Raw genomic sequence first — 15,090 nt, 5'->3', positions numbered from 1 at the left:
TGTATTATAAATATTCCTACCTTTTTTTCCTACAGGAGTTTTGGGTCTATTCTTGGTCCTTTGCATTTGTGTGTACAGTTTACAATTCAGTTTAAGATCCTCCAAAAGACATCACCAATTCAAAAAATATCTGTTGGGATTTTGCTGCAATTGCATCAGATTTATAGGCCAGTTTGGGAAGGATTGATAGTAAAAGCCATTTTATCTCTTTTTCTGTGCACATGAGCACATGGTGTCTTTCCCCATTTATCTAGTTTCTCACTAATTCGGAGTGTTTGGCATGGAGTTCTTACATACTTTGTTTGGATTTATTCTTAAGCATTTGATACTTTGACCCCACTGGAAATAGTTAATGTTTCATTTGCTGATAATAAAACTGACCTTTTTTTTTTTTTTTAAACTGACTTTTCTATATTTGACCTGCACTCAGCAACCTTTCTAAACTGATTTAATTCTAAAGGTTCATAGGTAGATTCTTTTGGATGCTCAGTTTTGAATTAATATCTCATTTCATTTTTCATAGGAAAAGCTTTCAACATTTCACTGTTGTCTTAGGCTGCTGTAACAAAAATACTGGGTGGCTTACACAACAGTTTATTTTCTCAGTTCTCGGGGTTGGTAAGTCAGACCAAGGCGCTGGCGGATATGGGACCCGGTGAGAGCCCACTGTTTGCCCTGCAGCCTTCTTGCTGCATCCTCAGAGGGTGGAGAACGTATCTCCATCAGGGACACTAAGCCCAATCTGAAGGGCTCTCCTTCATGACCTAATCACCTCCCACAGGTGCCTCCCCCCCCTTCCAGATACCATCACATCAGGGATTGATTAGGCTTCAGCGTGAATTTTAGGAAGACATAAACTTTCTATCCATAGCAACTATAAAATGTTATTTATAGCTTGTTAGATGTGGATACCCTAGGGAAGTTCCTCCTCTCTGCTCCGAAGTTTCTTGGAGGTTTTTGTTTTTATTCTCTAAGAAGCTTTCAAACATTTTTAACTGGATTTTCTTCTTTTTTCTAATATATATTTTTAAGGATTTATTTATTCATGATAGACATAGAAAGAAAGAGAGGCAGAGACACAGGAGGAGGGAGAAGCAAGCTCCATGCCGGGAGCCCAACGTGGGACTCGATACTGGGACTCCAGGATCTTGCCCTGGGCCAAAGGCAGGTGCTAAACCGCTGAGCCACCCAGGGATCCCCTAACTGGAATTTCTCAAAATTTTTCTTCTTTGGAAATTATTAGATTTTCTTCATTGGGTGATTACATTCAGTCAACCTAGTCTTACTGAAATAATCTCAACTTGGCCTTGAAGTTTTTATGTTACTGGTATTGGTTCACTAATACTGTTCATGAATGAGATTGGGTATCTGTAGGATATGCACCAGTGTCCTTTTTCATTCATGATAGCTTTTTTGACTCTAGATGACTCTTGTTAAGGCTTATTAGGCTTATGAATTTTATTTGTATTTTCAAACACAACCTTGGCAAAGCCTATTATAAATTTGTTTTCTGTGGTAGATTTTTTTAAATTTATGCTCATTTCTTCTATTTTGTTTTTCCTATATTCCTCGCTTGCCAACTTTTCAGGATTTTAATAGCATTTAAGACTGTATAGAGCACAACTCTAGCTGCATCTCTCAAGCATTTATATATAATTATTTATTTAAAGATTTCTTCTAGGGGTGCGCCTGGGTGGCTTAGTCGGTTAAGCATTTCTTGGTTTCGGCTCAGATTGTGTTCTCAGGGTTGTGAGATCAAGCCCTGCATCAGGCTCCGTGCTCAGCAGAGTCTGCTTGAGGATTCTCTCAAATAAGTAAATCTTTGAGAAAAATCTCTTCAATCTTAATCTACAAATAGTGGATTAAGTAGGAAGTAGGAGGCAATAAATAATCCATGTTCCTTGAGCAACTACTGATCTCCATTTTCTAGAGGTGCAAACAAGCTCTTGGAGGCCTTACCCTGATACTGATAGCAAAGGGAGATTTTCTGGGAGGTGAGAAAGCTACTTGGGATAAACCTGTTTGGATTTGTCAGTTATGATTACTTCAGCAAAAAGATTATTCCTGCTGTATCCTCCACCTAATCACATTACTGTTCTGAGAATAAGGCAAGTGGCCAAAAAGAAGGTAACGTGTGAGACTTAAAGAGCAAGTTCCAGAACAAGGTTAAAAAACTTCCTTGGAGTTGGCAGCAGATAGTCTGCAACTTCGTGTTGAGGACAAGGCCCTATCCAGACACGGGGAAAACATCCGGGAACATTTTACAATGTCTGCCATAACAAGTGCCATGAATTCGTTGACCTAGTTCTTGGGCATTAGTTTGTTCTCATTTAGATATTCCAGCTATAGCAACTGGAAACTTCTCAAGGAAAAAAAAATTATTGGATTGTGTATTAAAAAGAATGCAATTCAGGAGAGAATGGGCCAAGAGACACACTGCTTTGTCACCTTGGCAGACCTGATGAGATCATATAAAACTCATGTGAGGGTAACTAATGTCAACATGCAAAATTGTATGTAAGATTTTCCTACGAGTCATCTTTCAATTTACTATGTCACTTTACTGCTATGCTGATAGAAGATACACCCATAAAGTACTATTGCTTGATACAATCTCATTCTAAAAGGAACCTCCGGTGAATCCTAGAATTGTTTAAACTCAGCGTATAATGGTTCCTCATCTTTCCAAGCTTTCCGAAGTGCCAGTAATTTTTAAAACTTTCTACAGTCAAGTCCAGGTATTATCACCTCAAGTCACAAACATAATTAATTAAAAATGCTCGGGGGATGCCTGGTGCCTCAGCGGTTTAGCGCCTGCCTTTGGCCCAGGGCGCGATCCTGGAATCCTGGGATCGAATCCCACATCAGGCTCCCTGCATGGAGCCTGCTTTTCCCTCTGCCTGTCTCTGCCTGTCAATCTCTATCTCTCTCTCTCTCTCTCTCTGTCTCTCATGAATAAATAAAATATTTTCAAAAATAAAAAATAAAAATGCTTGGGGAGCGGGGGGAGCCTGATGGCTCAGTTGGTTAGGCATCCAACTCTTGATTTCATCTCAGGTCATGATCTCAGGATCCTGGGATCAAGCCCCACGAGCCTGAGCCTGCATCGGGCTCCATGCTCTGCTGGAGATTCCTTCTCCCTCTGACCACCCCCCACCCTAAATAACAGACCTTAAAAAACAAATGCTGAGGCAGCTGTGGCACACAGAAATCACCCTCGTCTTATAGGCCGTTAAGAAACTCATTCACTCACATTCATTCAATACATTTAATGGTGACTCTCAAATTAATAAAATATAAGACACCTTCTGGTAACTGAAGTCTCCTTTATTCTATATCATCCTACTAGGATTTTATTTTTATGCCAGAACTACAAAATGCTTAAGATATAGATTACTAAATAAAAAAAATATTTCAAAACAGAAAATACATCTAATAAAGTGAAAGCCAAAGAACTGGGGAGAATGGAGAGAGCAAGATAAGCCTTAACCAAAAACATCTAAATACCCAGGGAAGCTAGTCTTGTGAGCCATATTCTCTCAGCTTCTGGTGACCATATTTAATAATAAGCACATCAGCCAAAAAAGGCCAGGAAAAAGTTAAATGGCTTAAAAGATAAGCAAACGTGTAGACTTCTTTTTGTATGGCATAAAGTGCTAATTTCAATAGATCATTAAGATAATATTTGAGAAACAGTAAAAGTGATGGGTCACTCGATCCAAATTAATGTTAGGCATAGAGTTTATAGCATTGTATTACTGCTAGTGTTTTATATATATATATATATATATATAAACGTTCAAATACATAAGTAGCTAGTTTCCTGAACTTAATAGAAAACCTATAATCTCAAAAAAAAAAAAAAAAGAAAACCTATAATCTCAAATGCTTATCATCAGAAGCATATTAACAAATACAACTGTTTAAATGTTAACTAGGCGCTGTGGTCCTAAAGTGGGTCACTTCCAAAAAGTCTAAGAATTACAGCTTATCATAGTAACTCTATAGTGTATTAAACAGAACAGTTCTATACATGAGCCACACGTAAAGGCAGTAGTCATGAATATGCGGGGATCACTGGACATCTATTTCCAAAGCTTCCACGATGTGTGCGGCAGAAGGACGATCTTTAGGATCTTCGTTAGTGCATACAGAGAAAAGTTCAATTACTTTCTGGTACGTTTCATCCAGTTCTTCCATATTAACAGGTGGCCTCGTCCCCAAAGCTGCATAGTATGCTTCATCATCAAAGTCGCTTTCATCAAAAGTTTTATCTGTTTGTGAAGGAGTTGAAACAAACAAAATAACTAAGTCATGGAAAAGCTTAGCAACTGCTCAAACTCACCCTCCTGAAACAACTCATCATCCAGGATGCTTTTCATCATATATAGGTGGTCTCTTCAATACCCGGCCGTGGTGGAGATTAGCTATTATCATGGTTTATAGGTCATGAACCCCTCCCCTCTATGTCTATACAGTATACTGTAGGATAGCTTTCCAATCCTTTCCTTAGGTGAGGAGAGTTTTTAAAGAAACTTTTTGCTCTGCAGGGTCTTCTCAATTTATCTCCCTATTATTGTCAATTAACCTACATCTCATTTGTAGGAGATTAAACAGATATTGCACCAAATTAGTCAGTATAAATATAATCCATATCTCATGCCATAGATTGAAAAACTTCCTCAAATTTTAACAATAGAAAGATGAAATATAATTTTATCAGCTAATCTTTAGTTCAAACTGAAGAGACTGGGGTTTATGTTAAAAAAATATGGAGTGATACCTTCATCATCATCATCATCATCTGGAAGATTAATGTGTGGAATAGACAAAGTCATCATTTCCCACAGAGTCAGGCCAAAGGCAAATATGTCTGCCTTGTCAGTAATAATGCCATTCTCTTCCAAAGCTTCCTTGGGTTTCCAAGGCTCGGTGCCAATGTAACAGGCCTCAGGATCAGTCACTGAGACAAGTAAAACACAAGTAAGATGGTCATTAGGGCAAGCACTAGAAAATGGGCAAACGATTTAACAGGTAGTGTAAAGGTTAATAAAGGTAGGCAATAAACATGAAAATGCACTCAACGTCATTACTAAGAATTATTTTTTTCCTTATCCAACTATTAAATATTCAGGAAGCTGGCCAGTTGGCAAGAGTATAGAGAAACAGCACTTCTCTCAGAAGATGGCGGGTGCCTGGGTGGCTCAGTTGGTTAGGCATCGGACTCTTGACTTCAGGGCAGGTTGTAATCTCAGGGTCCTGGGATGGAGCCCCACGTTGGGCTCCCTGCTCAGGGGGGAGCTGGCTTGAGATTCTCTCCCTCTGCCCCTCCCTCCACCCCTCTTTCCCTCTCAAAAAACAAAAAAAGGAAAGAAAAGAGGAAGGAATACAGACTGTGGATGTCAAGAGCACAGACTGGAGCCAGACTGCCCTGCCTGGGCTCAAAGACATTTGTGAGCTATGTGACCTCGAGCAGTTCACTCAATCTCTGGGCTTCAGTATGCTGTCATTAGGCTCAGAGAAGTACCATTTCTTTCCTTCTGTAATTGCTAAATCAGAGGAAAGGGAAGGGGTCAAATCACACATTGGCTCCAGGAGTAAGAGGCCCACTCACATTGTCACTTACATTACAAACAATTTTTAGAATTTTGACTGGGATTGTGTTGAATCTCTACATCAATTTGGGAAGAATTAACATGTTAACATGAGTCTGCCAATCCCCAATCATGATTACTCCATTTCTTTACATCTTATTTTTCTCAGAGGTCTTAGACTTATTAGAATTACTCTTAAATATTTTATGCTTTGTGGTACTTGTAATTAAAATTTTAAAAATTTTCATTTTCCAATGATGTCCTGCTAACATAGAAATATAATAGCTAACTTCACTTATTAATTCTAGTAGTTTTATAGATTCCTCCAGATATTCTACCTAAACACTCAGGTCAACTACAAATATGAACAATTTTATTTCCTTTCCAATCTTGATGTCTTACTTTTCTCTTGCCTTACGTCAATGGTGGGACTGTAAACAATGTAACACTGGCAAGAGCAGGCAAACTGGCCTTGTTCTCTTGGTTGTGGGGTTGCCTCAAAGTTCTCTGTATACATTTTCTGAGGCTAAGTTCTGTTCTGTGTCTAGATAGCAAGAGGGGTTATTTGTTTTTTTAACTATGAATGGAAGTTGGATTTTGTCAACACTTCCATCAGCTATTGAGATGACCATGTATTTCTCTCATCCATTAATATTGTAAATTCTGTTGACTTCTGAACATTAAAATAACTTTTCTTTCCTGGGATACGCCCTAGCCAGTCAGATGTACTACCCTTTTTATATATTGTTAAGATTCATTTGCTAATATTTTGTTATGGATTTTTGCATCTATGTTTGTGAGAGAGGTTTCTTGAAGTTCTTTTTTCATTATTTCTCAGGTTTTGATACTGGAGTTATGCTGGCCTCAGAACAAATTGGGTAGTGATCTTTACTCCTTTTCTGAAAAAACTGTATAAAATCAGTATCATTTCTTCCTTGGATGTCTGATAGAAATGAACAGTGAAAACATCTAGGTCTGTATCTCACACATTTTGATATGCTGTATTTTACCTTTTATTCAATTAAAAATATTTTCCAATTTCCCTTTTCATTTTCCTTGATGCTAGGTTATCTGAATCTGTGTTACTGAATTTCCAAATACTTGGGGTTTTCCTAGATTATCCTACTGTTGTTTTCTAACTTAATTCCATTGTGGTCAAAGATATGCTATTATTTCTTCCACATTCTTATACATTTTCCTTTTCAGATTGAAAACCTTTACTTCTGGGGCACTTGGGTGGCTTCAGTGGTTGAATGTCTGCCTTTGGCTCAGGTCATGATCCCTGAGATTGAATCCCACATCAGCCTCCTTGCAGGGAACCTGCTTCTCCCTCTGCCTCTGCCTTTTTCTGTGTCTCTCATGAATAAATAAATAAGATCTTTAAAAATAAATAAGTAAATAAAAATAAAACCTTTACTTCTGCTAAGAGTACAATAATGTCAAGCTCTTGAACATTTTACAAGGCAAAGGTAGATGTATTAACTAAAAATGGAAGTTTTCAGTATTTGATGCTATAACTTTCATTTCTCCCTAAGGTTAGTATGAAAACAAACTGAATTGATATAATTTGTTTTCAAACAATACATAGGAAAAAAACAGGGAGCATGTTTAATGCAAGAAGCTTCTCTTCAGAACTAAATGAAAACTCTGTCTTGAGGGCCTCAAGAAATGTACAGGGAAAGGAAAAAACAAAGAAACTAACATATAAAGAACAAAAGGCAGGAAAGGGAAGGAAATATGAGAATCCAGCAGTCAGGGAGGAGCCAGTAGACAAACATTAACACTAAGGTTGGGGATAGACCTAGTAAGTACGTACACTATGAAAACAGAGAACAAAGATGCCAAACTAGGGGAGTACCCAGCACTGGGCAGCAAGAACAAAAGCTGTCTCTAGGACAGCCTTCTTACTCAAATCTGCTTTAGGAAAGTAGTTTGGAAAGCAGTCATGTCCAGTATAAGCTCCCTGAAGGCTTTTCCCCATCCCATTTGAATTTAAGAGGCACCTAATGAAATGTACAAGGTAAGAGTATAGACATGGTTTTAACAGCAGTGATTCTGTGGTGGTAAGGAGGCACACCTCCCTCTAAGTCAGTCAAATTCCTACAGAAATGCACCAGGCCAAGTAGCTTTTTAGAACTCTGGATCTAATATATGAGCTCCAATTGGAGATGCTAGCCAAGTGCATTTCCTATATGTCTGCTTATATTTGTCCAAGTGTGAGATTAGAATTTAAACATAATGGAAGTGGTTCCCCCTCATATGTTACTGATTAAGACTGCTTCTCTGTGAAGATGGGTTGTTCTGACAAAAGTTGGGCGTCATCATATATTGATAGGTCACTCATTCCTTTTTGTCAATACAGAAACAATTGATATTTTATTGTCCTTTGCTACCTTCAAAGACCTTAAGCAGACATTACCTTATATCTCATGGACACTATATCAAATTGAAAAATAATTAAACTGGAGCTTCTCCTCATCCTTCAATTTTTACCCAAAACATTATTTAGGGAGGCCTTTCTCAATATCTAGGGTGTGTTAAGTGATGCTCTCATGTTTACATAATCCCTTTTATCAAAATAGTCATTATACTTTAGTATGAATCATTCAAGAGCAGCTTTCAATCCTAGATATGAACCCTAAAAGGGTAAGAACTGAAAAAACAGAAGAGGAAGGAGAGCTTCCAAATATATTCTATGAGGTCAGCATTACCCTGATACCAAAACCTTACAGAGACACAATCAATAAAACTACCAGTCGATATCTCTGATGAGCATTAAGTAAAAATCCTCAACAATGTATTAGCAAACTGCATACAATGGTACATTAAAAGGATCATTCACCACAATCAAGTAGATTTTATTCTGGGGATGCAAAGATGGTTTAAGATGGACAAATCCATCAGTGTGATACACCACGTTAACAAAGGATAAAAATCATATGATCATCTCAATAGATGTAGAAAAAGCATTTGACAAAACTTGACATCTGTTCATGATGAAAACTCACAAAACAAAGTGGATTTGGAGAGAGTATACTTCAAAGCTACAATGGAGGCCATACATGAAAAACCCACCGCTAACATCAATCTCAATAATGAAGAACTGAGAGCTTTTCCTCTAAAACCAGGAACAAATAAGAATTTCCTTCTGTGCTACTTTTATTCAACATAGTACTGGAAGTCCTAGAGGTAGTAATCAAGAAAAAGAAATAAAAGGTATCCAAATCAGCAAGGAAGAAGTAAAGTGCAGATGACATGACACTATACCCCTATAAAGACCCCACCAGAAAACTATTAGAAGTAATAATGAATACAATGAAGTTACAGGAGATAAAATATACAGAAATCTGTTGTATTGTTGTGCCCAAGATCGCGAATCCAAGAAACCGCCAAGGAGCCGACACCGATGCAATCTACGAGGGTTTATTACAAGCTCAAGCCTGGGTCCAAGTGTACTCGACACAGCAGAGCAGGGACTTGGACCCGGAGACTAAGAGGCTTAGCAACTTTATAGGGGCCAGTGGCCAATGGGATACACAGAAAGTTGCACAGTCATGTCGGTCCACACGCAGGTGGCCGATTGAATTACATCTTACCCTATAGTATCCATTTGAGCTGGCCTATTACTTTGGTCAGAATTGGCGCACAGCTTTGGCGGGCACAAAGCAGGGTTACACTGTTATGAGCCGATTTCCAATTAGGGTGTGCCCAGTGGTTTGACTAGGGTGGGGCAGCGCCTTAAGCAATAAGCAGGTTATGTGGGGGTCATACAGGAGGTGGCAGGTGTAGCACAAAATGGAATTAGTCCTGCTCTGCTTGTCCAGGGGTAGGGGATTTTTGTTAAATTTCCTGGGTCCCACAGTATCTCTATATGCTAATAACAAAGTAGCTGAAAGAGAAATTAAGAAAACAATTCCATTTATAATTGAATCAAAGAGTATATAAAACGGGGTGGCCTGGGTGGCTTGGTCAGTAAAGCGTCTCCCTTCAGCTCAGGTCATCATGATCCCAGGGTCCTGGGATGGAGCCCTGAGTCAGCATCCCTGCTCAGTGGGGAGTCTGTTTCTCCCTCTGCCCCTCCCACCTCTGCTAGTGTGCAATCTCTCTCTCAAATAAATAAAATCTAGGGATCCCTGGGTGGCGCAGCGGTTTGGCGCCTGCCTTTGGCCCAGGGCGCAATCCTGGAGACCCAGGATCGAATCCCACTTCGGGCTCCCGGTGCATGGAGCCTGCTTCTCCCTCTGCCTGTGTCTCTGCGCCTCTCTCTCTCTGTGACTATCATAAATAAATAAAAATTAAAAAAAAAAAATCAAATAAATAAAATCTAAAAAAAAAAAAAAAAAAAAAAGTAAAATAGCCAGGAACAACCTTAACCAAAGAGGTGAAATACCTGTACTCTGAAAACTATAAAACAATGGTAAAAGAAATCAAAGATGACACAAATGAAAAAATATTCCATGCTCATGGATTGAAGGAATATTGTTAAAATGTCTATACTATCCAAAGCAATCTACAGATTCAATGCAATCCCTATCAAAACACCAACAGCATTTTCACAAAACTAGAACAAATAATAGTAAAACTTGTATGGAACAACAAAAGATCTCAAATAGCCAAAGCAATCCTAAGCAAGAAAAACAAAGCTGGGGATTCCTGGGTGGTGCAGTGGTTTGGCGCCTGTCTTTGGCCCAGGGCGCGATCCTGGAGACCCGGGATCGAATCCCACATCGGGCTCCCAGTGCATGGAGCCTGCTTCTCCCTCTGCCTGTGTCTCTGCCTCTCTCTCTCTCTGTGACTATCATAAATAAATAAAAAAAATTAAAAAAAAAAAAAAAAGAAAAAAAAACAAAGCTGAAGTTATCACAATTACAGATTTCAAGATATACTACAAAGCTCTAGTAAAACAGTATGGTACTGGCACTAGCAGACAAACGGACACATAAAGGAACAGAACAGAGCCCAGAAAGAAACCCATGCTTATATGGTCAATCTATGACAAAGAAGGCAATCAATCAATGGTATTAGGAAACCTGGACAGCTACATGCAAAAGAATGAAACTGGGCCACTTTTTTTTTTTTTTTTTTTTGGACCACTTTCTTATACTACATAAAAATAAACTCAAAATGGCTTGAAGACCTAACTGTGAGACCTGAAATCATAAAACTACTAAAAGAACACATAGGCAGTAATATCTTAGACACTGGCCTTTGCAACATTTTTCTAGATATGTCTCCTCAGGCCAGGGAAACAAAAGCAAAAATAAACTAATGGGCCTACACCAAGACAAAACACTTTTGTACAATAAAGGAAACCATCAACAAAACAAAAAGGCAACCTACTGAATGGGAGAAGATATTTACAAATGACATATCGAATAAGGGGTGAGTATACAAAATATATAAAGATTCATAAAACTCAACATAAAAAAACCAAACTATTGATTAAAAAAAAAAATGGCCAGAAGATCTGAATAGAACTATCTCCAAAGACACACAGATGGCCAACAGGCACATGAAAAGATGCTCAACATAACTAATAATGGGAAAACTGCAAATCAAAATCACAATGAGATACCACCTCACACCAGTCAGAATAGCTGGTATCAAACAGATAAGAAATAGTAAGTGTTGGTGAGGATGTAGAGAAAAGGAACCCTAAGGTGCTGCTGGTGGGAATGCAAATTGGTGCAGGTACTGTGGAAGAGAGTATGGAGGTTCCTGAAAAAATTAAAAACAATTTCCTTATGACCACTAATCCCACTACTGTTTACCCAAAGAAAACAAAAACAAGAATTCAAAAAAGAAATATGCACCCTTCTGCTTACTGTAGCATTGTTTACAATAGCCAAGATATGGAAGCAACCCAAGTGTCTGTCAATAGATGAGTAAATAAAGATGCAGTATATATACACATATACATGTACATGTACACGTACACACACACACACACCATGGAATATTACTGAGCCATAAAAAAGAATGAGATCTTACTATTTCTGACAGTATGGATGGACCTAGAGAATATTGTGTTAAGTAAATTAAGTCCAGGAAAGACAAATACATATAATTTCACTTATATATGGAATTGATAAAACAAAACAAATGAACATACAAAAAAGCAGAAATATACCTATAAATTCAGAGAACTGATGGTTGCCAGAGGTGAGGGGGTTGGAGGGATGGGTAAAGGGGAGTGGGAGGTACAGGTTTCCAGTTATACAAAGAGTAAGTCATAGGGATGAATGGCACAACATAGGGAATAGTAAATGGTATTGTAACAGCATTGTATGGAGACAGGGGTAGTTATACTTGTGGTGAACACAGCATAATGTACAGACTTGTCAAATCACTTTTGTTATACACCTGAAACTAACATAATATGATGTTTAATTGATGTCTAGATGCTATAGTCACTAAAAAATACATATAGGGCAGCCCGGGTGGCTCAGCGGTTTAGCGCCGCCTTGGGTCCAGGGCCTGATCCTGGAGACCCGGGATCGAGTCCCACGTCGGGCTCCCTGCACGGAGCCTGCTTCTCCCTCTGCCTGTGTCTGTGCCTCCTCTCCCTCTCTCTCTCTCTCATGAATAAATAAATAAATAAATAAAATATTTAAAAAAAAATACATATAGAAATTTTTAAGACAGACTGTATCTATCCCATTTTCCTCTATATTCTTAGTACCAAGCATAGAGCCTGACTATTCAGTACTAAAAATATTTGTTCAATCAATCTAGAGATTATCACTGATAAAATCAGGCTTATCAGAGAACATCTTATATATATTATAGTTGTAAAATGTGAATGTATCACCTATTAAAACACAAAAGTTAAAAATACGTTTTAAAGATTTAGGTGTATTTTTTCCAAATGTTTCTTAATATGTACATATTTAAGTGTTATTTTATGATGTGTTCATTTAACTCCATATATTTGGATATACCATTCCTACAAATATACACCTATATAATTTTAATGATATTCTATTGTGTGGGGCTCCAACAAATTAAACCATCCTTTATTGATGGGCATTCACTTAAAGTTTCACAGACTGTTCTGCTACAAGGTGTATTTTTGTGACTAATTTACTGCATACACAATTAAATATAAAGAGATTAATTTTTTTTTCCCAGTGCCTGTTATTTTTAAGTGATCAGGAATAAACTTCCTCATAAAGAGAAAACCTTAGCCCAAGAGAAGAGAAATGCCTCCTAATGCATGGCTGGTTTGGTAGCTTTTAAGTACTACGCTGGGGAGCCCGGGTGGCTCAGCAGTTTGGCACCACCTTCGGCCCAGGGCCTGATCCTGGAGACTCGGGATCAGGATTGAGTCCCACGTCGGGCTCCCTGCATGGAGCCTGCTTCTCCCTCTGCCTGTGTCTCTGCCTCTCTCTCTCTCTGTCTCCCATGAATAAATAAATGAAATCTTAAAAAAAAAAAAAAAAAAAAAAAAAAAAGAACTACTACACTGACTAAAACCTGAGAGTGCCAGGAAAGGAGCTTCCCCAAGCTTACAAATTTTTTTTTTTATTGAGAAAGTCAGATCAAATTTTTAATTTTAGTTAAAAGTATCTATTGAGGGCAGCCTGGGTGGCTCAGCGGTTTAGCGCAGCCTTTGGCCCAGGGTGTGATCCTGGAGACCCAGGATCGAGTCCCACGTCGGGCTCCCTGCATGGAGCCTGCTTCTCCCTCTGCCTGTGTCTCTGCCTCTCTCTTTCTCTCTGTGTCTGTCGTGAATAAATAAAATCTTAAAAAAAAAAAAAAGTATCTATTGAAAATAAATGCCCCCAGGGAAGCACAAACGCAGGGTTTATAGCCACACAAGATGGACTGATGCTGGGGGCCAGCGAAAATTTCATGTTGTAGTATTTTTATCAGGATTGTTATGTTTTTGTTACTGCTTCGTTTTCAAAGCTACATGGGTTTTGATTCTTCTGTCTCAATGCTGTTTCTTCTATAAGCCTACATCTCTTTGGTTTTGTAGAAATTAATGTATCAGGTTATTATAAAAAAATGCCTACACTGCCCGATTATTTTTTGGAATATGTTCCTGGGAATTAATTATAGGATCAAAGGGCATTTTGAAAGGGTTTTATTCATTTTTAAAAAATACATATTTCCAAATTGCCCTACTGTAATACATATTTCCAAATTGTAACTACTGTAGTAGTTACCAGTGCTGTTCATCAATTAGTTCATCTTCTCTTCCTTCAAGACACACAGGATTGCACTTTCTGGCCTGTCAAGTTTGGATGGAGCCATCTGCCTAGTTTGGGTCAGTGAGTTATGAAAGAAGTGACTTGTGTCATTTCTAATCTCAAGCACTGTGTCCGTATAAGACTTTCTAGAGCAGTACTTCCCAACAGAACTTTCTGTGACAATAGAATGTTCTCTATCTGTGTTGTCCAGTGTGGTAGCCACTAACCATACATAGCTACTGAACACCTGAAAAATGGCTGGCTGGAGTGGCTGAGGAAATGAATTTTTTAAATTAAAAAAAATTAAGTAGCCATATGTGGTTAGTAGCTACTGTAGTGACCAGATCTAGAGCCTTTTTTACCTTCCAAACATACAACAATGGCAATATTCCATATAGTGGATGGTCCAGCAGCTTATGTCCTAAAATGAGAATGGCATGGAACATAGCCATATGGACCTGTGACTTGAATAAACCTTGGTTTGAGGTCACTGAAGTTTTTGCCACCACAGCAAAACTTACCCTAACTTGAATGATACACCAATCTCAACTTCTACTTAGCCTGTGAGAGTGCACGTAAGCTATCCTATTGCTCATAGTAGCATAGAGAAATTTTTCAAAGAATTTTTCAGCAGTCATGGCTTTTTTTTTAACCGTTTCTAGCTTTTGTGCCCAATATTATGGAAATATTGACCTACAATTTTTTTCCACTACTTTTTTTTTTACATCTTTAATCTACGAAGATGGAAGGAAAACAGCTTTATTTTTTCTAAAATGTCCAGACATCATCATTTATCAATTCAACTACCTCTAATACTAAAATGTCACTTTTATCATATCGCAAATTCGATATATTGGGGAATACCTGACTTCCTTATATTTTTCTGCCTATTTTGTCATGCGTATCACTGCTTTAATTACTGTGGTTTTATAATACTTAACATCTTCTGAGGAAAATTCCTACTCATCATTCTTTCATGAATTTTCCTGGCTAAGTTTGAACATGTATCAGGAATAAACTGTTCATATGTTTATGAACTGTTTTATGTGTTTATAAACTATGAACTTTGACATTTCTAAAATAAAATAGATCACATTGGGCTAATGCAGAATTTATGGGCTTTTTAATTCATTCACTTCTGCTTTCTATTTTTAAACCTTCATTTTTTTCTGATGAGCTGAATACTCAAACTTAATTTCACAGGGCTAAATAATGAAAATGTTTTCTTCTGTGTAATACTGACCATATCAAATAGGTTCGATTTGTGACATTCTCATATTGTCTAAATATTGTATTGGTGG

General features: G+C 38.0%; 1 protein-coding gene across 3 annotated transcripts in view; it reads right to left on the bottom strand.

The window, feature by feature from the left end:
• Window positions 1–3,306: 3,306 nt before the first annotated feature.
• The window catches only part of PBK (PDZ binding kinase), a 32,022-nt gene continuing 20,238 nt past the window's right edge, over window positions 3,307–15,090 (bottom strand). For all 3 annotated transcript variants that reach the window (XM_072796169.1, XM_072796168.1, XM_072796170.1), the window contains exons 7-8: window positions 4,784–4,963; window positions 3,307–4,274 (exon numbers count right to left, since the gene is read on the bottom strand). In XM_072796169.1, coding sequence (XP_072652270.1) covers window positions 4,075–4,274; window positions 4,784–4,963 — 380 coding nt within the window. In that variant the 3' untranslated portion in view covers window positions 3,307–4,074. The remainder of the gene's footprint in view (window positions 4,275–4,783; window positions 4,964–15,090) is intronic.

This window comes from Canis lupus, chromosome 24 (genome assembly GCF_048164855.1).
Source record: "Canis lupus baileyi chromosome 24, mCanLup2.hap1, whole genome shotgun sequence".
NCBI classification, from domain to species: domain Eukaryota; kingdom Metazoa; phylum Chordata; class Mammalia; order Carnivora; family Canidae; genus Canis; species Canis lupus.
The sequence above is the reverse complement of the archived record's forward strand: the minus strand, read 5'-3'. Positions and strand labels throughout refer to the sequence as shown.